The sequence below is a fragment of the Pimephales promelas genome, chromosome 22 (assembly GCF_988280905.1).
Source record: "Pimephales promelas chromosome 22, fPimPro1.hap1.1, whole genome shotgun sequence".
In the NCBI taxonomy this organism is placed as follows: domain Eukaryota; kingdom Metazoa; phylum Chordata; class Actinopteri; order Cypriniformes; family Leuciscidae; genus Pimephales; species Pimephales promelas.
Window position 1 is genome coordinate 7,736,287 of NC_142790.1, and position 23,746 is coordinate 7,760,032.

The 23,746-nt window shown below is 39.2% G+C and overlaps 1 protein-coding gene across 1 annotated transcript in view; it reads right to left on the reverse strand.

Annotated features, from left to right (window-relative positions):
- pxdc1b (PX domain containing 1b) overlaps nt 1-21,314 on the reverse strand; it is a 43,500-nt gene extending 22,186 nt beyond the window's left edge. Inside the window, exon 1 of the mRNA XM_039666428.2 lies at nt 20,441-21,314. Within this exon, the coding sequence (XP_039522362.1) occupies nt 20,441-20,687 (247 nt within the window). The 5' untranslated portion in view covers nt 20,688-21,314. The remainder of the gene's footprint in view (nt 1-20,440) is intronic.
- Between the last annotated feature and the right edge of the window lie 2,432 nt (nt 21,315-23,746).

Consider the following 23,746-nt stretch of genomic DNA (forward strand, 5'->3'; position numbering starts at 1 on the left):
TATAGATAATTTATATTATATATATATATATATATATATATATATAAATTAAAATATTTTATATATAAATAACAAATATTTCTTAAATACATATACAAAATAATTATACACAGTGAGTACACACACATAGGCCTATATCATTAATGTAGACACAAACTTTTATTTTGGATGCGATTAATCGCGATTCATCTTTTCCCAGCCCTACAAATTATGTACAGAATTATTATACTGTGCCTCATCAGACCTCTTTTAAAGGTAGAATAGAGTTTTGAATTTTAAATGTTCCAGTGACACATAGGCCTATATTATATAAAAGACTAATGTGTGCAATATTTTTGTATGATGGTTATTGATTCAGTAGAATCCCTGAATATTTTGTCTCGTATTTCTGAATGCAGGGTCAATGCTAAAATACATGCAAGGAGCAACTCAAGGCCAGGAGGAAGAACCATCAACCAGCAGTTGTAGCCAGTTCCAAATATGTGTTTTTAGTAATTGTGGTGGTTTTTGGTATTTATAATTTTAACCTTTTTATTATTTATTTCTTTTCATATTTGGTGCCATTGTTAATGTAAATGTATGTATTTGCAGCAGTTATTTTGGAAGTAAAGAGAACCTATCTAAGAAATTCTGAATGGTTGTTATTCCTTGGGTGGGTGGGGGGGGGGGGGGGGGGGTGGGGGTGGGGGGGGGGTTGTTAAGGGGGCACCACCAAGCATTTGTGCTTTGGGCACCCAAATGGCTAGCGCCGGCCCTGCTCTCAAACGTGATTGGATTGTGCAGCTGCCACTGATTGGGACAACCTATCAGCAATCACCTTCAGCTTTCCACCAAAGTCAACTCCATGGTCAGATTTAGATAAGAGATGAAACCATGGACGAAACCAATGGATGAAGACGCAGCAGGTCCATTCCGGGAATGTGCCAGCCCGTGGCCCCACCTCGCCAGACTATTTCAATTTTCTGAATTTTCTGAAATTTTCTTAAATGTTAAATAAAGCAACATGGTAAAAAGATGAATACGACTTGATTTTACTTTCAATTCCTTTTACATTCTCCAAGGTATAACTTCAACATTTTTCATAACTCCATGTAGGACGTTTCTGTTCATAAATGTACTGTAAGCACTGTGGCAGTTGTAATGCAATATTTAGAAAATGTACTCTTTTACTCTTGATACTCAAGTACTTTTAAAAACAAGTACTTTTGTACACATCTGACTGTAATACTTTTACTTGTACTTGAGTAAAATTTAGCAAAGGGTATCTGTACTTTTACTCAAGTAATAAAGCTATGTACTCTGTCCGCCTCTGGTATTCTCCCCAAACCAGCATTCACATTTTCCAAACTGCCCCTCAGACTCACTATAACACTATAATATAACATAATTTAGATATACAGATTAAATCATCAGTGCATGATGCTGTTGTAAACACTCAGCATCTTGTGACTAAGCAAGCAGGTCACTCTAACAGATGTACTAAACTCAAGAACTGATAACAAAAAAAGAGTTTCATAAGAAACCTGTCCGATGCAGAAAAAGAGAAATAAGAGCAAAAATATCTTGTCATGTCTGTTCATATTGATTAATCTGTAAACCATTAACACGTTATCTACATAGCCGTGTTGTTGGGACTGTTGAACATTTTTGCAGTTATCTAGATGCATGTTTGCATCAGTAGTCCAAACAGCAAAAGCAGACTTTGATAAAATCACGATTGAGTAAGAGAAGTAAAGCTATATTTCTAAAGTTTTTTTCTAACGGCTAATAACAAGTACAAAACTATTTTAAGAAATCAATCTGTTGTCAAGTAAAAAACTCAACCAAGTCAAATTCAAAACTCTATGGTTTCCAGGGTGTTCTGGTTAGCTGATAGCACATTAAATGTATGCGGATACATTTTTTATAATACATTATTAGTATTAAAATTTCAGACAGGATTGCTCCTGTCTGCCTTGCTGCTGATTTACGTCTGTATGCTACGTATCGCTTTCTGCTTGGAATCTCTATTTAGTATCATTCCTTGTTGTTTATATTGCTAAATATAACTTACTCATCAACATATATTAGATATTGTCACATTAATTTGATATCTCTAGCTTTTGTCTAAATCGTTAACGTTAGCACAACACGCTATTATCTCACTAGCCTATTAAACTGCCACACGTGCTTGCCGTCTCGTGCGCGCTTGCACCATTTATGGGTATATGAAACAACTGTGGTGAGTAGGATCAGTCAACAAACACGGTGTGTAATGTCTTCTCCTGTTATTGTCACTTGCACGTCGTGTTACATGTATAATATGTAGCCTTCTTGGTATCTGAAAGGATTTCCAGTCAGAATTTAGATTGTACCATAGTGACTGCTCTCATAAGAGATACAAATGATTTTCTCTTATCCGATCGTGGTTGTATCCTTATCATCTGATCTGTTCGTGTTACTTCATCTTAGTGCTGCATTTGATACCATTGACCGTCCACAACATTCTTTTAAAGAGACTTGAGTTTGTAGCAGTAAATGAAGAAATGTGCAGTATGGAGTACAACAAGGCTCTGTACTAGGACCGTTTCTATTCACTACATGCTACCCTTGGGAGATATCATTAGGGCGCATGGGATTAGTTTTCACTGTTATGCCGATGATACTCAGCTCTATATCTCTTCACGCCCCAACAAAACTTGCAGATTCAAGATATTGACGGAATGCATAGCTGAAATAAAAATTTGGATGACTAGTAATTTCCTATTCCTTAATTCTGAAATAAAAGAGTTTCTAATGATTGGACCCAAAACCTCTGAATGTACTAACGTAGAATACTGTCTAACATGGCTTGCTCTGCCAAGTCTTCGTCGTTGGTTAGGAACCTGGCTGTACTCTTTGAACAAACTAATGTTACAGTATGAATTACTGACTGTGAAAAACATGAACTATTGTAACTACTTATTTACGCCTTCTTTATTTGTTATATCTTCTGAAGTATGTGCATTGTTAGATAGCATCATCAACTTTTAACTATAAATGTTAATCTCTCTATAAAATAAAGTACACAACTGTAGGAGCCTAAATTCAGTTATTTGATAAATAGTTTAATTATGTGTTAAACAGTAATTTGTATGTTTTATTTCATGTGGAGAAAATTTAAGTGAATATTTACAGATATTTACAGAGTTAATTGTTTAATTATCTAAAATGTGTGTGGATAATATAGAGTGTATTTTATATTACATTAGTGGATTCACCTATACGCGCTGGGAATACTCTCGCGCGAATTCATGATGACGTTAGTCAGGAGGAAGTATTCGACGGAAACAGTCGGGCATACATAGAGTGGAGCCTCACAGTTTTTTGACCTTTATCTTTCTTTCTTTTTAAGTAATCGTTTTTATTATTTTGTAATTTTCCTATGCTGATGTTTTTTGTTGATTACCAAGTAAACGAAGATACTCATCCCGAGTTGTTCTGTGGATTTATTGAAGTGGATGTGGAAATGAAGGGAGTGGATAAAGCGTCAAACTAAGGCTGCATTCAGTGGAATCTACAATTAGTCAAAAAACTAGCTCCTCAAGGATTATCGGACTTTGGAACTGCCTTAATCGAGACAAATAATGGAAGGAGGAAACTTTCATGTGGAAACTGTAAGTTGTAGCTTTCTTTGCTCTTCTGAGGATCGTTAAACGAAACGAAACTAAACTACTTGGCTCGCGCGCGCGCGAAAGAGAGAAATTATTATAGGACGCCTCCGGTTGAATGACGAAGTGGAACGCAGTTTGCGTGTGTTTAAGTTCACCCTACGGATTTGACATTTGCATTAAAAAGTGTGTAAACATTCGCTTGTCATGGATGAACAAGACAGTGAAAAACGGACAGTCAAATTGACTGAGAAAGCTGTGGAAGAACACAAGTCCAGACAAATTCATGCACGCAGGTATAAGCTATCACAGCTTACGAGCATGGTAAAGCAAATTGAGCAATTAATGGAAGATGATGCAAATGCTGACATCGTTAAAAATAAATTGCGCGTGGACTTTGGTGATTTGCAACAAGAATTTTCCGACTTAAATTCTGCTTTGAGAAAATTTATGTCTGATGAAGAATTCTTGGATGATCAAAAGAATTGGTTTGATCTTAAAAATAAGTCAATGAATGATTTCTTCTGGAAATGTGAGGAATGGATGAAAGAGGTCATGAAACGCTCTGAGCAGGCTGAAGATTGCAATAAACAAGTAACGCCCGCAGATAGTAGGTCTACTACATCATCAAAAACCACCAGGAAACGCTCAAGTAGAACCGGATCACAATGTGGAAGTGCATCATCATCTTCATCTTCAGTCAGAATAAAGGCAGAAATGGAGCGTGCTTCATTAAAGGCAAAGGCGGCAGCTTTAAGAGAGAAGTTAGCTATAGAAAAGGAAGAAGCTGATTGGCATGCAGAAAAAAGATGCAGGGAAGCTCAGCTGCAAGCAGAAGAAAAGCGACGAGAGGCGGAGTTTGATGTCGAGCAAAAAAGAATTGAAGCTGCGATAAAGGCTAAAAGGGAGATGCATGCAATGCAAACTGCTCTTGCAGAGTCAGATGCAAAAATGGAAGTTTTGAAAAAATATGAATGCAAACAATCAGCTGAGAGCATTATAGAAGATGATGAACAGATAGCTGAAACAAAGGTGAACATCACTTACCAATCACCATCACAATACACACCGGTTACGCCCAAGCTTGGAAACAAGGTTCCTCTAGCAAGGCCACAAAGAACCTCATCTGCATCGAACATGGACCTCAATGATGGACCTGTGCTTGATAGTCTATGCAAGGCTATTTCTCAGCAAGTTGAAGTCACTGAGTACCTTGTGAAGAATCACAAAGCCACATTACTCCCTGAGCTCACTATTGTAACATTCAAGGGTGACCCGCTTGAGTATAAATCCTTTATCAGATCTATTGAACATGGAATTGAGGGCCGCACTGGTGACTGTCGTGATCGTCTACAGTTTTTGTTGCAGTACACAAGTGGACAACCACATGAGTTGGTAAAAAGCTGCATTCACATGGAACCCTCAGCAGGTTATGCTAAAGCGAAAGAAATGCTGAAGGAGTTTTTTGGTGATGATTACAAGATAGCAGAAGCTTACATAAAGGAGGCATTGGATTGGCAGACAATTAGGTCAGAAGATGGCGTTGCACTGCAGTCCTTTGCATTGTTTCTTACAGGCTGCTGCAACACAATGACTGATATAAGCTACATGGAAGACTTGGACAACACAGCTAACATAAAGGCACTGGCTAACAAGCTCCCATACAAACTCAAAGAAGCTTGGCGAAAGTCTGCATGCGATCTACAAGAAAAAACAAAGAAAAGGGTGAAGTTCAAGGATTTTGTCGAATTTGTCAACAAGCAAGTCAGATATATACTAAACCCACTCTATGGAAACATTCAAGAAACCACCACCAGACCAAAACAACCAGTACAACAGAAAACCAAACTACAATACCCAGAGACGTTCAGACCAAAGAAAGTATTCACGGCGGCCATTGTCTCCTCCCAAACTGAAAACAAATTCAAGATTGAAAGTGACAAACAATCAACGCCAAAAACACAGACTGTCTCTGTGGACGCAAACAACAAGCCGTGTGTTTATTGCAAGGGAGAGCAACACAGCCTCGCAGTCTGTAGAAAACTCACGTGCAAGCCGCACAAAGAAAAAATTGACTTCCTGCGGAGCAAAGGTCTTTGTTTTGCATGCTTGAAGCATGGTCACATGAGCAGTAGTTGTAAAGAGAAAGCTCAATGTCAAGAATGCTCTCGACTGCATCCCACATTGCTGCACATGAACACTAAAGGCTTGCGTGAAGAAACAACTACAAGCGAGCATTGTGGACCGCAATCTGTTTCAAGTGCTCTTGTACATATGAAGGAAACTTTTGCAGTCACCGGGGCCGGTAAGGAAAGCTGTGCTCTTTCAATCATTCCAGTACGCGTCAAGGCACGAAAGGGAACCAAGGCAGTGACAACGTACGCATTCTGGGATCAAGGTAGCTCAGCTACTTTTGCTACGGAGTCATTAATAAAACAACTGTGTATGAACGGACGCAATACAAACATCTTGTTGCAAACAATGGGGAATGAATCTATTGTTAACACTTGCATTGTGAATGGACTGGAAATCAGTAGCTTGGATGGCAACCACTTTATTGAACTTCCAGAGGTGTTTTCACAGAAAAATATCCCCGTAACCAAAGACAATATTCCCTGTCAAGAGGATATTGACAGTTGGCCTCATTTAAAGGAGGTGAAACTCCCCACTATCCAAGCAGAGGTTGGATTACTCATAGGAGCTAATGTTCCTAAGGCGATGGAGCCACTGCAGGTGATTAACAGCGTGGATGACGGCCCGTACGCCGTGAGAACGATATTAGGATGGACTGTAAATGGGCCTCTCAGAGGTGAAAGCGATATGAGGAAGACAAACACATTGACAGGAGTCACCACCAATCGTATCTCAGTAGCCAAGCTAGAAGAGCTTTGGCAACTGCAGTTCAAGCTGGACTTTCCTGATGCTGGACAAAATGAAGACATTGAAATGTCCAAAGACGATCATCAGTTTATTGACATGGTGTCTCAGTCTTCAAAACTTGTGAATGGTCATTACAGTGTTTGCCTGCCAGTGAAGAACAAGTCATTGTATATGCCAAACAACAGATCAGTCGCAGAGCAACGTGCACTGAACCTACGGAAAAGATTCTCCAGAGATGTCAAGTTTCATGCAGAATACGTTGCGTTTATGGATGACATGCTCAAGAAGGGCTACGCTGTGAAGCTGGATAACATTGAATGTCAGCCAAATGAGGGACGAACATGGTATCTGCCTCATCACGGAGTTAGACATCCAGTTAAACAAAAACTACGTGTTGTCTTTGATTGTGGAGCGAGCTTTCAAGGAACATCGCTGAACCAACAGCTCCTGCAGGGACCGGACCTAACCAGCTCGCTGGTGGGGGTTCTCTTGAGGTTCCGGCAAGAGGCCGTGGCGGTCATGGCTGACGTGGAATCTATGTTCCACCAGATCAGAGTCAGCAATGAAGACACGGATCTCTTAAGGTTTCTTTGGTGGCCTGATGGGAACTATGTGCAGGCACTTGTCGAACACAAGATGATGGTCCACATCTTCGGCGCAACATCTTCGCCAAGCGTTGCAACCTTTGCACTTCAGAAATGTGCTACAGATTTTGAGGATGAGTTTGGTTCAGAAGCAGCCAAAACTGTGAAGAAAAACTTATACGTAGACGATTGTCTTAAGTCAGCTACAGATGAAGAAACAGCAATCACTCTTTGCGCTGATTTAAGGAATATGTTGGCAAAAGGTGGATTTCGACTTACAAAATGGTCAAGTAACAGTCGAAAGTTGCTCAACTCCATTCCTGAAGAGGAAAAGGCCCAGGGTTTTCAGGATTTGAACTTGAATGAGGAGAACTTACCTATGGAAAGAGCATTGGGGATTCAGTGGTGTGCTGAAACGGATCAGTTCAAGTTCAAAATCAACCTCAAGGTTCGACCACACACTAGGAGAGGCCTACTGTCCCTTGTCTGTTCCATTTTTGATCCGTTGGGTTTTCTCGCTCCAGTGATACTGCCTGCCAAAAGGATCTTGCAAGACTTATGTCGGCAGAAGTATAGCTGGGATGAAGATCTGCCTGATAATGTCATTAAGAGCTGGAAAAAATGGATGTCTGGATTGCAACAGCTTGAGACCTTTGGAGTTGACAGATGTGTTAAGTCAAAGCAGTTTGGTGCGCCAGTCTTTTCACAGTTGCATCATTTCGCTGATGCTAGTGAGGACGCATACGGAACGACCAGCTACCTACTGCTACGCACTGCAAGCGGTGAGGCTCAATCCACTCTAATTATGGCAAAGGCAAGGGTTGCACCTTTAAAGTCTCCTACCATACCAAGAATGGAATTGACTGCAGCCACTGTTGCTGTCAAGATGGACAAGTTTCTGAAGAAAGAGCTTGAACTGGAACTTAACGAATCAGTCTTTTGGACAGACAGCACAGCTGTGCTGAAGTACTTGAACAGCGAAGGCACAAGATTCAAGACTTTCGTTGCCAATAGAATCACAACAATCCTGGAGCACTCCCAGACTTCACAGTGGAGATACATTAACACCAATTTGAATCCTGCTGATCATGTTTCGAGGGGACAGACTGTTGAAGCGTTTTTGAACAATGAACGCTGGCTTTTAGGACCAAGTTTTCTGCTTTGTGCACAAGATCAGTGGCCCAAGAATCCAGATCCCGGAAGGCTGGACATTGATGATTCGGAAGTTAAGAGGGTAGTTCAAGCACATGTTATTCAGACGCAAGAGCCCAAAAATGCTACGGAACAGTTGATGAACTACTACTCATCTTGGCCAAAACTAAAACGTGCGGTGGCATGGTTTCTGAAGTTTAAAAACTTGCTTAAGGAACTGAAATCAAAGAGGAAGGAACAAAACTCACAAGGAGAAAGTAGAATTAATGAGTTCAAGAAATTTTTCAAGGGAACACACCTAACCTGTGAAGATTTGACTGAAGCAGAAAGAGAAATTGTGAAATACGGTCAAAAACAAAGCTTCAAAGAAGACTTGACTATGCTAAAGGAACATCAAAGGGTAAAGAAAAGTAGTTCGCTCTATAAGCTGAACCCTGTACTTCAAAACGGAGTCATCAGAGTTGGTGGAAGGATGAGCCGCGCAGCGATGCCAGAAGATTCCAAACAGCAAGTCATCTTGTCAAAGGATTCACACATCACGATGCTTGTGCTAAAGCACATTCATGATGTTACAGCTCATTCCGGGAGAAATCATATGTTGGCACACCTACGTCAAAGATTCTGGGTCCCTGGAGCAAACGGTGCTATTAGAAAGTTCTTGTCCAGGTGCATCAGCTGTAAGAAATTACACGGAACTGCTGGTAAGCAACTCATGGCTGATCTACCAGAATGCAGGGTCCTGCCTGACAGTCCTCCATTCACAAGGGTCGGCGTTGACTACTTTGGTCCATTTCTGGTGAAAAGAGGAAGAGCGCAAGTCAAGAGATATGGTGTCATCTTTACATGTCTTGCCATACGAGCTGAACATCTAGAAGTCGCATCTTCACTTGACACTGATGCATGCCTTAATGCAATAAGAAGATTTCTTGCAAGAAGAGGACAAGTCAAAGAGATGTACTCTGATAATGGAACCAATTTTAAGGCGGCTGACAGTGAGTTGAAAAGATCCATAAAAGAATGGAACACCAGCAAGATAGCAAAGAATTTGCAAGAGAAGGGAATCCAGTGGCACTTCAATCTGCCTGCAGGTTCTCATCATGGAGGATGCTGGGAGCGGCTAATTCGTTCGGTGAGGAAAATTCTGAACATCACAGTGAAGGAACAACTTTTGGATGATGAAGGTCTCCATACCTTGCTGTGTGAAGCTGAGGCCATCATAAACAGCAGGCCTATCACCCAGGCATCTTCAGATCTTAATGATTTAGAGGCCTTAACGCCCAACCACCTGTTGTTACTCAAGGTCAAGCCTGAGTTACCGCCAGGAGTGTTTAGCAAGGATGATCAGTATGCTAACCGCAGATGGAGGCAAGTTCAGTACCTCGCGGATGTCTTCTGGAAACGCTGGTGTAAAGAATATCTTATGCAGCTCCAAGAACGTCAACGATGGTTCACACCTGGAAGAAACTTTAGTGTTGGTGACGTAGTGCTGATTGTGGATGATTCATCGCCCAGAAATTCATGGCCACTTGGAAGAATTGTGGAGATTTTTCCTGACAACAAAGGTTTCGTTCGTCAGGTGAAAGTTAAGACTAAGAGCAACGAGCTTTGTCGCCCGATAACAAAGCTATGTCTTCTTCAAGGATCTGAGGACGATGTATAAGCTGTTCCAAAGGAAAGACCCTAATCCGGATAGGGCGAAGACCAAGAATATTTCTTTAGATAGTTTGTTAGTTATCATTTAGGCTCCTTTAATTTAAGTTTTGATAATTGTTTCAAGGACATTGATAACAATTAGGGGCCGGTAATGTAGGAGCCTAAATTCAGTTATTTGATAAATAGTTTAATTATGTGTTAAACAGTAATTTGTATGTTTTATTTCATGTGGAGAAAATTTAAGTGAATATTTACAGATATTTACAGAGTTAATTGTTTAATTATCTAAAATGTGTGTGGATAATATAGAGTGTATTTTATATTACATTAGTGGATTCACCTATACGCGCTGGGAATACTCTCGCGCGAATTCATGATGACGTTAGTCAGGAGGAAGTATTCGACGGAAACAGTCGGGCATACATAGAGTGGAGCCTCACAGTTTTTTGACCTTTATCTTTCTTTCTTTTTAAGTAATCGTTTTTATTATTTTGTAATTTTCCTATGCTGATGTTTTTTGTTGATTACCAAGTAAACGAAGATACTCATCCCGAGTTGTTCTGTGGATTTATTGAAGTGGATGTGGAAATGAAGGGAGTGGATAAAGCGTCAAACTAAGGCTGCATTCAGTGGAATCTACAACAACCAAACAATGAAAAAAGCTTGTAATTAAGACTGTAACACTGACTTACCCGTTGAGAAGAAAACAGACAACTATTTTGAAAAAAAAAAAGTCTCTTTTGAAATCATTATCCTGTATTAGCTCTATCCACCTGGGAAAAGCTATCCCGACATTAACTTGTGTTTTTTGTAATCTCCAGTCACGTTTCCTTTTACGATCTATTTTGGACTTTTCTGGCGACGAGGATTTGCAATGCAGCCTTTTAAACAAGCACCTCTTACTGCTCTGCTCCTCCGTTTCTGCTGCTTTCAGTTACGTCATGCAGGTGCTGAATGAAAAACGTGTTGGCCTAGTACTTTTTGTCCCTCTCTGCTATTATCGTTTTTCCTAGCATACACATAGAAAATTATACATTCCTATTATTCAAATCAGTTAAATGATTCTTAGGCTTCATAAATTAGGTCAGCCGGAACCGGGAACTCTTCCTAAAACACCGATGTACTCGTTACATCATAAGAATGGCATCTACACTAATGTTAGTCTTTCTACTTATTCTGAGGTTTATTGTAATCAGCTGGATCCAGGCAGTACCCACAATAGATGGTGGACCTGTGCCTAGACACGACCACAACGCATGATGTAGTCAGCCGGATCCAGTCCATATCCAGATCAGATGGAGGACCTGCGCCTAAACACAACAACAATGCATGATGTAATCAGCCGGATCAGGGCCGTATCCAGACCAGATGGAGGACCTGCACCTAGACACGACCACAACGTATTCCTGAAGTGTCAGCAGAGGTGGTGTCAACTAGACTCTCCCCTATGAAGGCCTCATTGACACTGATCCTTAACAAACCCGTCTCCTTACTGGTATGACTCCGATCTTCAACCAGACGGAACTGGATAATATTCTAATTGTTCCAAACCAATCTGATTTCTGACCTATAATGCTGCCTGAATCATAATCATACACTGTTCGTTCATTGGCCAGAGTAGAACTGGCTCTCCGAATGAGCCTGGCTTCTCCTCTCTAGCTGTGAAGTGACAGTGCTACCCACTTAAAATAAATTGACATGCTCTAATGTTCTCAAAGGGAAAACATATATATAAGTGGAGTCTATCAACTTTGCACAAATGTAATCATGTGTTCTAAACCAGTTTTAAAGTGTTAAATCATTGTTTTATTCCACTAAATAGTAAAGGCTAGCTCACTGGAATAATTTCACATTTTCACAAAAGTAAAAAACAAACCAGAAATACATTACATCAGCGTCCATGGCAAATGGCATGCTATTAAAATGTTTTTATTGTGGCTTCAAACATGCGGACAGTGTTATTTTTTAGTATTTTACAGTGAGTAGCACAATTCCGCAAATTATTATCTCATCAAGGATGTAATTTTCTCCAAACACATTTTTAAAAAATGATTGTGTATGTATTCTGCCCCATAAATTTCTATAAAAATACACAAAACATACTCAAGTGGTATCGCAATCACAATTTTTCACAGAGCTGTAAGTATATATGAGGATGTTTTGCAGTTGCTAAATTAGCTGGTTGCTAAGGAGTTCTGGATGGTTGTTAATGATGGTTGCATTATACAGTTGCTAAAGTGGGTGGTTTCCCACCTCCAAGACTAATATTCTGTACCCTAGAACAGAGATGGGGACTCGAGTCTGAGACTCGACTCGAGTCGCACTTGAGTCACACAAACAGCTGACTTCAGAATTGACTCGTGACTCGACCCGGGCCAAAAGGCTTCAGACTTGACTTGCGACTCGACCCAAAAGACTTGTCAGCAACCTGTTTTCATGCAATTATTGCTTTTTAAATCTAAATTGATTTTAATGTATTTCTATTTTCTTTTATTGGCGCATACGTTGGGGAAGCGTATGATAAGCTGCATATCCCCCGCCTTTTGTCATACTGTGCATGAGACAGAGCCTATTTAGGCCACGCCCACAGCGGGGGAAAACAATCCAACCGTCTCCATTGACTTTGCGTCTGTAGATTTCTCATAAATTCAACAAAAGTTGGCATTGTAAATCATCCCGCTGCTCCGCGATCTGCACCGTCATCATAGACATCGTTAGAAAGCGCTCTCTCTCTCTCTCTCTCTCTCTCTCTCTCTCTCTCTCTCTCTCTCTCTTTAGTTTCAACCTTTCAGAACTTTATTTTCAGTTTTGAATCATGGCAGGATTTTAATCCCATATGCATGTGTTTGTGTAATGCCACGAATGCTAAATTTAGGAGGTGCCCCTTACAGCATCAGCCTCATAATGAAATGACAGAGAAAGCTATATGTCTCACTATAGACCCCTTTTGCGCCAACGTCACAGTTACGTCACGGCGCTAGCTGGAGGCAAAACAAAGTGAAAACTGGAGGCGGCCAATGCAAAACAGCACAGATTCAGCTACATAATAAGGAGCTTAAATAATTGTTACTATTATTAAGTGTCATCTTGTTGTGTTGTTTGGTGCAAGAATTGATGATACATGAATATGCTGTATCTGGAACTTTTATTTCTAGAAAATATTCACATGATTAAAATCGCACTGTAATGTCACTCTTTACATTGTCGTGGTCTCGGCGCTGGCTCGGCAGAACTGCGGATCGTACACACAAGTCTTGTACAGGACCTTATAGGCATCTAAAGATTTATATGCCCTCAGTTTCTCTTTACGATTGGTTTCTCTATAAGGTAGGTGTAGAAGTCAGGCCACTCAACCGAGGTAACGTACGTTAATCCCGTCAGATCGTCCATGCATTGAGTGAGCGTGTAGGCGGCTACAGGTCGGCCAATCTGGTTCCGTCCGTTAAAAATAACTTTTGGAAATAACAATCGCGGTCCTGGACACTGGGTGACCTTACACATTAAGATAATATCGCATTTTCTCCAGTTATTATTAAAAAAAACAAGCTAACAATCCTTGCTAACTAGCGTTAGTGAAGCGGCCAGATGGATCTTTCTGCCTCCACCTAAGCTCCGCCCACGAAAAAACGTCAGCATGTTTACCAACTGCAAAAGGGTCTATAAGCAGAGGGTCAGTGGAATCAAAGATTGAGCCAAGAAAGAGCCAAAGAGGTTAAAGGACAAGTTCGGTATTTTACAATTAAAGCCCTGTTTTAAGATCGTTTCTGATTACAGTTTTTTTTTTCTCAATTGCTAAAACACAATTTCTGAAACCTTGCTCCATTTTCTGAAAACATTAAACACAAAACCTCATCTTCAAGCACTATTTACAAAACCTCTGACTCCTCTTGCAAAATGAAACTTTCGCCTCAAAACAGTTTTACCTGTGTTCAAATTCAAACACTGCTCTCAAAACAGTTTTACCTGTGTTCAAATTCAAACACTGCTCTCAAATCATAAACAAAGTGATCAAAATGCTATACACCATCAAGCAGTCAATAAACAATACACCAAAAAAATTAAAACACATTGTTCAAAACATATAGTTCTCAGGGAGAACTATATGTCAAAACAAATCTCAAAACAAATTTCATATTTTTTTCATTGTACAGTCTACAGCAGTGCACTGTACTACAGTATACGGTACAAATGAAAGGAGTAAACGTGATCAATGTGCTTCTTGTCTTTGGCCTGGGTCAGGCAAAAGCACTTCGTCGACATCACAAGCAATATTGTCCCTTGTCCCCCTCCTCCTCTTCTTCCTCTTCCTTGCCCCCCTCTTCCTCATCCTCCTTCTCCTCTTCCTCTTTCTTGCCCTTCTCTTCCTCTTTCTTCTCTTTCTTGCCCTCCTCATCCTCTTCCTCCTCCTCTTTCTTGCCCTCCTCCTCCTCCTCGACCACCTCGCATACGCCCTGGTCCTCTCACACTTCTATCCATTCTCAGACTTTCTCCTTTCCACCTTCAACAACCTCTCAGTTCAGTTTGCTCTCTGAAATGGCTAATATTGGTTGTCACATCATTTGAAACAGGTTGAATCAGTTTTGAGTGGTTGTGTTCAATCAAATGACATTTGTTCTCTTTTTGAATTTGATTGTTGCCACTTGTGTTTACCAGTATGGATGATATGTGCATTGGAGTGCAGAATGTGTTTTGAGAATGAGAATGAGTTCAGAGTTTTGCTGAAAAGTGAGATCTGCAAATTGTGTTGTACCATGTGAAATTGTTTATGGTATTGACAACAGACTCCACAATTAGCTAAATGAGTTCAGGCAAATGAGAACTTTGTTCAGCCAATAGATTTTAGTGTTTTAGCAATTGAGAAAAACTGTGAATAGAATGGTTAAGATTGTTTTTTGGACAAATGCTGCTGTCACGAGAATTTTCGGTTTCTGTGTTAGCTTTGTACCATTGTAAAGGTGGTGGTGGTGGGGGGGGGGGTGCTAACACAGAAAGCGAAAATTTTCATGACAGCAGCATTTGTCTAAAAAACAATCCTAACCAATCTATTTAATCAGAAACGATCTTAAAACAGGGCTTTAATTGTAAAATACCGAACTTGTTACTAGGCAATTTTTAAACATCTAAATCATTATGCAAATTGAACCTTAAGCATACAGGGATTATAATGGAATGGGCGTGAAGAGAGGGCGTATAATTGACAGACTTTTGTACAACACTAACACAAACATAAGCAGCACTATCAGACTCAAACTCTGGATCCAATAATGTATTGACCACATCACCACAAAGAAAAAGATACAAAAAAAAGTGAAAAAGGTGTGAAAAGGTTAAATATTCAGGAAGTGGGTAATTTCCTGCTTGTCTTGTTTCCAGGGTGCCGGTGATTTTGTTTTCAAAGGTTGTGAATGCTTATTTCTTTCTGAGGTCAGGCATTTCAGCCACAATATAAAAGCCCTTTGGCACATGGTTTCCAAGACCGAGTCTGCTTCAGAGGCTACAGAGTCAGACAAAGACAAAATCACCAACCCAACAACAAGATGACATGTGGTATGCATCATGCCAACATTGCATGGCATGCCAACCACAAATCCCCAGAGCGGGTGACGTGTCCAGATGCCATGTCACACAATCACACTAGTCTGAAATGTCTGGTTAAAAGAGTTCTGCATGTCATTTGACTGTGTTAAACACAGTGTTTCACAATGAGACAACCCTAACAGTCATCTCATCTTGCACAATGAAGATATCTGCAAAAACTGATCACAACGTCCTAACATTGTAGAAACTGTATGAGATGACACTACTGAGGAAGGAAAGCTGACCCAATTGCATCATAGTTGATCTATAACTGAACTATACCTGCAGGACTCATTTTTAAGTGCCTCAAATATATTTTGGGCATATTCGATTAGTGTATAGCTCATTTGCATAATACAATTCATTTTCAAAGAAACTTGTAATACAAAATTTGTTACTTTTCATGGGTACTTTCATTGTATAAAGTTTTATTTTGATAGGAGTAAAGGAAAAAAATAGCCCCATTGGGGTGTATTGTTGTCTGGCCTTACTGGCAAACATCTCGGATTGATGAGAATTAAACATATTTCCTCAACTAGGATTTCTTAGGACTTTTAGTATGTTGTTCTGGACACCTCATAGAAATGATCTATGCTGAAAAAAATTCTTTTACAATTAGTTCTATTTTTGGCTCCAAAATGGGCTATTTTGCCTGGACTACATGGGACAGTTACAGTTTGGGCCCATTTGAATTTTTAGCACTGCCGTTATGCTGCAATAATGCAGTTATGTAGGTTTCCATTGTAATTTTAGCCTGTTTTAACAATTTAATCCCAATAGTGTATTGCCTGTCTTGGAATGTGAAATCAAAAAAAAAAAAAAAAAAGGCTGCTCTATATTAAGAAAGCTAGTCACTGACTCATCTCTTTCAGACAGCAAGGTGTCACATGATAGGTATGGTTTGTGTGTCACTATCTAGTCCAGAGTGAATTATTAAACAGAATACTTTAACCTTGTCCCCAAACAACCAAAAAAAAAGAAAAAAGAAAAGAAAGAAAAGTATTTGCTTCCGGGTCTTTTCTGGTGGGAAAAAAAAAAAAACACAATATCCATTGTCAGGTGTTACCCCAGGTACCTTAACCTTTGTGTAGGTTTTTACTTATAAAAATCTTTAAAAAGTTTTCATTTGTACATTTATGAGCCAATCATAATGTAATAGAAAGAAAGACACCTTGACTGTCCACCACGGTTGCCTCTATCAGCCTATAGGCTCAATTCACCTTTGGCTAAGCCACGCCCTAGAAGTTCGTAGTTTTATCCAAAATATGGTTAAACATTGTGCCTCGGGCATTTATAACACAGATGCGCGTTTCCCAGTGAGGTTGGAGGGGGGTGTCCGTTTTTTCCATTCCCAAAACCGAAGTAAAATCCTGACAAGTGTCATCTTTGGATTAAACTGTGTGGATGTCCTCAGTCAGCTAAACCCCGCAAAGATCAACAAGCACATCTTTTTTTACTTCTAACCTTACACCGTGTCCTAACTACATGCGACGCTACGCCGCGACACGCGATAAAAGGTATCTTTTCCATGTTAATCGGAGTTTTTGTCCTAACCAAACGCAATGGCGACACGCAAAGTTTCTAATTTAGAAACAGTTCCTATTTCTGCGATGTCGCGGCTAAAAGAATGAAGAAAAAATTACACTGGTTATGAGTACACATTATTTATTTTTAGTTAAAAAGTTTACTGAAAAAGGTCACTGTGCCACAAGCGATAACGGATAATTTACCTCAGATTTTGAAAGCATGTAATATAGCGTTTAATTCTATGCAAACATACAACTGTACTTCATAACAAAATTAGTCAATGAGTATATTTTGTTAATCTTTTGATTGTTAATAATGTTATTTCTTGATTTGATTATGGCCAGCAGTGCGCTTTCACAGAGAGACTCCGCTCACACACTGTTCTGAATGTGTGGCGTCTCACAGTCGCGTCGCGTCTAGTGTGGACAGACACACTTGCTGTCGCTGGAATTTTATCCCGTCGCGTGTAGTTAGGACACAGTGTTACTGTGAGTGTAAAGTTATACTAGTTAGACCATTTTATAATGTTTTAGGTTATGATTTCGGTTCTCATATCGGTTGTTGATACGCTAGCACACGCTGCTAATAAATACAACGTTATACTCATGTAGTCCGTTTGCTTTGTAATAACGATTATAGAAATGAATAGAGACCTACCCAGCTTTGCATGAACAGTGTTGCTCCCTGATATTTTTAGTCCCAGCCTCCGTCTCGATTAGTAGGAAATGCAGTGGTTCATCTGTGACCGGTAACATTATGCTTTTGCCTCCATTTTGGATGCCTTGTTGTTTCTTGCGTTTCACCTGTATGTCTTGAATATATAGCCTTCGAACGCATATTGCAGCCCCTTTTGCCTACTTCTATCGGACACTTTAGCATGTAGCAACAGTAACTAAGTGGGGCGGGGCTTAGCCAAAGGTGAATTGTGTGTGGAGGAGTCGGGTCGGAATTGGCGCGTCATATGCAGTTTCTCTAACGGCCACTGGTGTCAGTAACAGTTAGAAATTTTAGAACTTACGCAATGCTCCATTACAGTTTTTCTCAAATGCTAAAACACAAAAGCCAATCCTCTAAACCAAATGACCAGTTGTCTAAACACATTTACTAAATCTAGACATCATTTTCCAATATCATAAACACATTTCACATGAAGACACAATTCACAAAACACAATCCTCCATTCACATAAATCTTAACACATTTTTCCTTGCTAAAACACAAGTTGCAAAAGAGCTCTGCTCATATTCTCAAATGAAAGCTCATGTGATGCAAAATGCTTGCCACAGTCAGCAATATTTGAACAAAATGAACACACCTGGCGTCATTCATTACACACAACGACTCAAAATTGAAAACACCTGTTGCTAATGCTGTGACCACATGTATGAAAGCAAGTTCAGAGTGTACAGTTTGCTGAAGATTCCAAACAAACACAATGGATGAAGGCAGAGTCAGGAGAAGAGGTAATCGAGTCAGAGGAGGGAGAAGAGCTGGCCAAGGAGGAAGAGAAGCAGGCCAACAAGGGAGAGGAGAAGATCCAGGAGGGAGAGCAAGACAACCTCGCACCATCATTACGGACGAGATGCGAGCAACAGTCATTGACCATGCCATTGTCCATGGCATGACAATGGCTGAAGCAGGACTAAGAGTCCGGGGGGGGGGGGGGGGTGTCTTGGGTTTGGAGGGCCTTGCCCACCGGCAGGCTGTCCTTGGGTCTTACAACACCCAACGTCTCCTAACCTTCCTAGAGGAGCTAAAATATATCTTCCTGGACCGCCAACAACAATGTACCCTTCCACAGAACAAACCAAATCAGAGAGTGGTTCACCACCAACAGTAACCACTTTTTAAACGTCTGTCTGCCACCCTACTCCCCTTTCCTGAACCCTATAGAGGAGTTCTTCTCATCGTGGAGATGGAAGGTTTAAGACAGACAACCATACACTAGAGAGAACCTCCTAAGGGCAATGGAGCTGGCCTGTATTGACATCCCAGTGGAGAACTTCCAAGGATGGATCCGCCATTCCAGGGCGTTTTTCCCGCGGTGCCTGGCAAGAGACAATATAGCCTGCGATGTGGACGAGGTGACGTGGCCCGATGCAGCTCAGCGACATGATGCTGCACAGGGATTGTGGTGTAAATAAAATAAATAAATAAAAAAATTCACAGCCTGATCATGTTTTCAAGAGTACTGTTGTGTGCAATAGATTCTGTTTTTGCATTGAGTTGTGTTACAGTAGTGTACAGAATTTACTATAGATTTATACTCTTCATATGAAACTCACAAATCTAAATGATTAATCCTCTGCAGAGATCTAAGAATATCCATTACTATAAAGTTTCTAAAAATACGCATTGGCAGTTATGATACAATGAACCTTCTCACAAATTGAGCATTGTGTTTTCAATTGTTTTCCTGTAGTGTGTAATGATGTGTATAGTGTTTACATTTTTGAAAGCTTTGAGCTGCTCTTTTGGTGTGAAAGTTTGAGTTTTGAAGGGAGAAGGTGTGGTTGTGTTTATGTAGCTTTAGAAAAGGGTGTTGTGTTTAGACATTGGAGAACATGGACGAAATGTTTGTGAAATGTGTTTTAGCATTTGAGAAAAACTGTAATATGTGTTAAATTAACTGGTTTTATTCTAGATAAAAATATTATTTAATATACCTGAATAAACCTTACTCCATTGTTAAACCAACAGAAGTAATTTTAAACTGGTATAAATAGCATCCTAAGATGACAATCGCATTTTTCAAATTTTAGGGAAAATTAGAAAAGTGCAGAATAGAGTATAGGGAACTGTAGTAAAATGAGGTGTAGCCCTGCAATAGTGTAGAATATCTAATTCTACTTTTATCTAGAGTAGGATATAGAGCAGAAAAGAGAAAAACAGAGCACTGTAAAGTACAATAAAGTGGAACAGTCTAGATTATGGAGTGATATATGTATGTAGAGAAAACATGAATAGTTGAGTTGAGAGGAACATGGTAGAGCATGGTACCAGCATGGTAGAGTTGAAATCGATTAGAATGAATCATTCAGTTCAATGACAGTTTCAAATATTTTTTTTTTTTGTAATTCATTCACGAACTGGATATCACTGATCTGTATAGCTTATTCAGTTTATTTTCTTTAGCTTTGCAATCTCAGATGTAAGGATACAGTTTGAAGAGAAATACATCTGAGTAAAAGTATCAATTTGCTCTTTTAAAATGTAGTGACGTAGGCTAATAGTAGAAGTCAACACAAATTATACAATGTTTGCAATATTTACTTCGTTACTACACCTCAAATACAAATAGCCTATGTATACAGTATCCTAAGTAGAGTTGAAGAATAGAATAGAATAGAATAGAATAGAATAGAATAGAATAGAATAGAAAGTTGGTCAAGTAGGCTACAATACTGCACTTTATACATAATAACACTTTACACCCACCTATCAGAGGACACTTTGACAAATTTCGCCTGTCTTCGGGGAAACACTCCAGGAGTCTTTGTAAAAGTCTTCCCAAATCCGAGGAGCTTCTGTGCAGGTAAAGAATGTTTCTGTCTGACCATTCAGTCCTTATTTCAAAGAACTCCTCTTCCTCTCCTCTAATGATGAGCTTGCGGATCCCGTTAACCCAACAATCCTTCACGAACATGTTCACCAGGGATGTGCCCTCAAAAATCGCCGATGCCATCTTCAGTGCCTTCACTCCAGCATTCTGTGGTTGTTCTGCTTAACTTCAACAGCATTTAAGTCGCTCAAATTTACTAATGTGCGAGTTTGAGCTAATGTACCGGTTGATAAATAAAGAGTTCGCATTTAAAAAAAGCCTTTAGAGGAACTTGACGGTTTCGATTCGTTTACGTCTTCAAACGTGGCAGACGGATATTCAAGAATAGCGCAAATAAGTAGCCTACTATAGTTAAAATATTCTCCTAAACATTTATGTAGTCCTTCCGTTTGTCTTTTGCGTGGTGGGTGCCAAAACGTCGCGCGTTTTATCCTAAATTACGCTCATCTATCCATCAAAAAGTTTACGCGTTCTCCTAAATGTCTTATGCAACTTAATATAACGGATTGCGACAGTTGCCGTCTACGCATCGGCAATTGAGCCTCTTTAGTCCCAATACCGTTAGATGTTATAAATCACAGAATATCCAGACTCAATCAGCTGAGCAGAGTGAACAGGCGCCGAAAACAGGCCGAGAGTTTGAGAAATAAAAAAGTCAGCGTTTCCTTCTATCGGCAGAAGTTGCGTCTTCACCCCTCCTTCCCTCTCATTCACTTCCACACAAAGCGGTATGCGAGGAATTCACACAGAGAGAGAGAGAGAGAGAGAGAGAGAGAGAGAGAGAGAGAGAGAGAGAGAGAGAGAGAGAGAGAGAGAGAGATCACTCACAGTAAACGTCAATCTGTGAGCATGTGCTCTATATTTGGGAAGTCTAGACATTTTAAATGCGTGGTCTATTGTCGTTTTATAATCTGTAAAATTATATGAAAATCATTTAAAACAGGCCTATGATACTACACGGTTTTATTATTGTTGTTACGCAGGGAATAAGTTGTACAAGCAACAATAAAGTTTTAGTCAAAAGTCCAAATACATTTTTTAAAATATATTTGTTGAGGCTAAACACCTATATTAGCCTATTTATGTATGTTAAATGAATATGTTTCAATTTCAATAAAGGTAGAAATGTTCAGTAACTTTTTTTAGTCGAGATTTAAAGGAACACTCCGACTTTTTGGGACTTTAGCCTATTCACCTTATACCCCAGAGTTAGATAAGTCCATACTTACCTTTTTCATCTCCATGCGTGCTATAAGTCTGTTTGACGCATCCACCGCTAGCCTTGCTTAGCACAAAGACTAGATGTGAATGGTTGCAGCTTTCATACTAATCCAAATGAGTGACAAAATAACGCAAACGTTTTCCTATTTACATGTTGTGGTTTGTATAGTCACAGACTGTACAAATATCAAGGCCATATGAGACACAGACATCTTTTAACCGTATAAATACTATATTTTCTGAAGGCGAAGCACTGCTACTTGGGCCAATAGTATCCAGCTGCAGACCCCCAGCACACCAGTTTCAGAACCCCAACGTCAGAACCCCAGCGCCAGAACCGGAAGTAAGGGGCGTAGTTAGGTTCTAACCAACACCAGCGCCAGGGCCGTAAGTGAGGGGTGGAGCTTAGGTTCGAAATCTAATAACGCCACCTAATGTAATTTGGAGGGTATTTTACACATGAAACAGCTTTTATTGAACATGAACTATACATATGTTATGATGCTACATTACAGTACAATAAGCATTTTAAAACATTGATTTTGTGTAATATAATTGTATATCAGTAATTGTGTTTCAGTTATCTGTTTCATTGTATTATGAGTTACTTGCTGATCATACTTCCTGATTAAGAAAAAATAATACTTGAAACTTATGGGCATTTTAATGTATAACAGTTTATTCATTTTAGCTAAGCAGTTTATACATATGCTACGTGTAGATTTATGAAGGTAAGACCTTTGTTTGTTTTTTGTTTTTTGTTGTTTTTTTATGAAGGAGTTAACTGATAAAAACAAGACAACCATTGGAGGTTTTCAAAATTATACAAAATTCGATAACTCATTAGACCTCTGTGATATTTTATGTTCTATTTATTTATGTATTGTGTTTACAAAAATCTTTAATTGTTTTGAAATTGAAGATATGTATTTGTATGATGATTTTGATTGTTTAATAAAAACAAACAATTTAAAAAAACGCATGGGTATTTTTTGTGATAAAACAGGGTTGAATTGGTCGTTTTGTATATTTTATTGTTTCGTTTAAAACAATGCCGAAATTTCTCTCTCTTTTTTAGATTTTGACATTATTATTTTACACGGGGAAAAAAATGCATGCTGCACATGTTCTTGTGGAATAAAGTGTATTTTATAAAAAATACCCATGCGTTTTTTTAAATTATTTGTTTTTATTAAACAATCAAAATCATCATACAAATACATATCTTCAATTTCAAAACAATTAAAGATTTTTGTAAACACAATACATAAATAAATAGAACATAAAATATCACAGAGGTCTAATGAGTTATCGAATTTTGTATAATTTTGAAAACCTCCAATGCCTGTCTTGTTTTTATCAGTTAACTCCTTAATAAAAAAAAAATAAATAAAAAAAATAAAAAAAAGGTCTTACCTTCATAAATCTACAGGTAGCATATGTATAAACTGCTTAGCTAAAATTATTAAACTGTTATACATTAAAATGCCCATAAGTTTCAAGTATTATTTTTTCTTAATCAGGAAGTATGATCAGCAAGTAACTCATAATACAATGAAACGGATAACTGAAACTATACAATTATATTACACAAAATCAATGTTTTAAAATGCTTATTGTACTGTAATGTAGCATCATAACATACGTATAGTTCATGTTCAATAAAAGCTGTTTCATGTGTAAAATAGCCTACCCTCCAAATTACATTCGGTGGCATTTTTAGATTTCGAACCTAAGCTGGTTGGTTAGAACGTAACCCCGCCCCTTACTTCCGGTTCTGGCGCTGGGGTTCTGGTGTTGGGGTTCTGAAACTGGTGTGCTGCGGGTCTGCAGCTGGATACTATTGTTTATACCCACGTGGTGAGGCGGGGATACGCTATGCAAATTCCGCAGACCCATGGCATTTCTTTGCCATTGGCTCGTTTTTTTAATACTCGAAGAGGATTGGCTCTCTAGGCGAA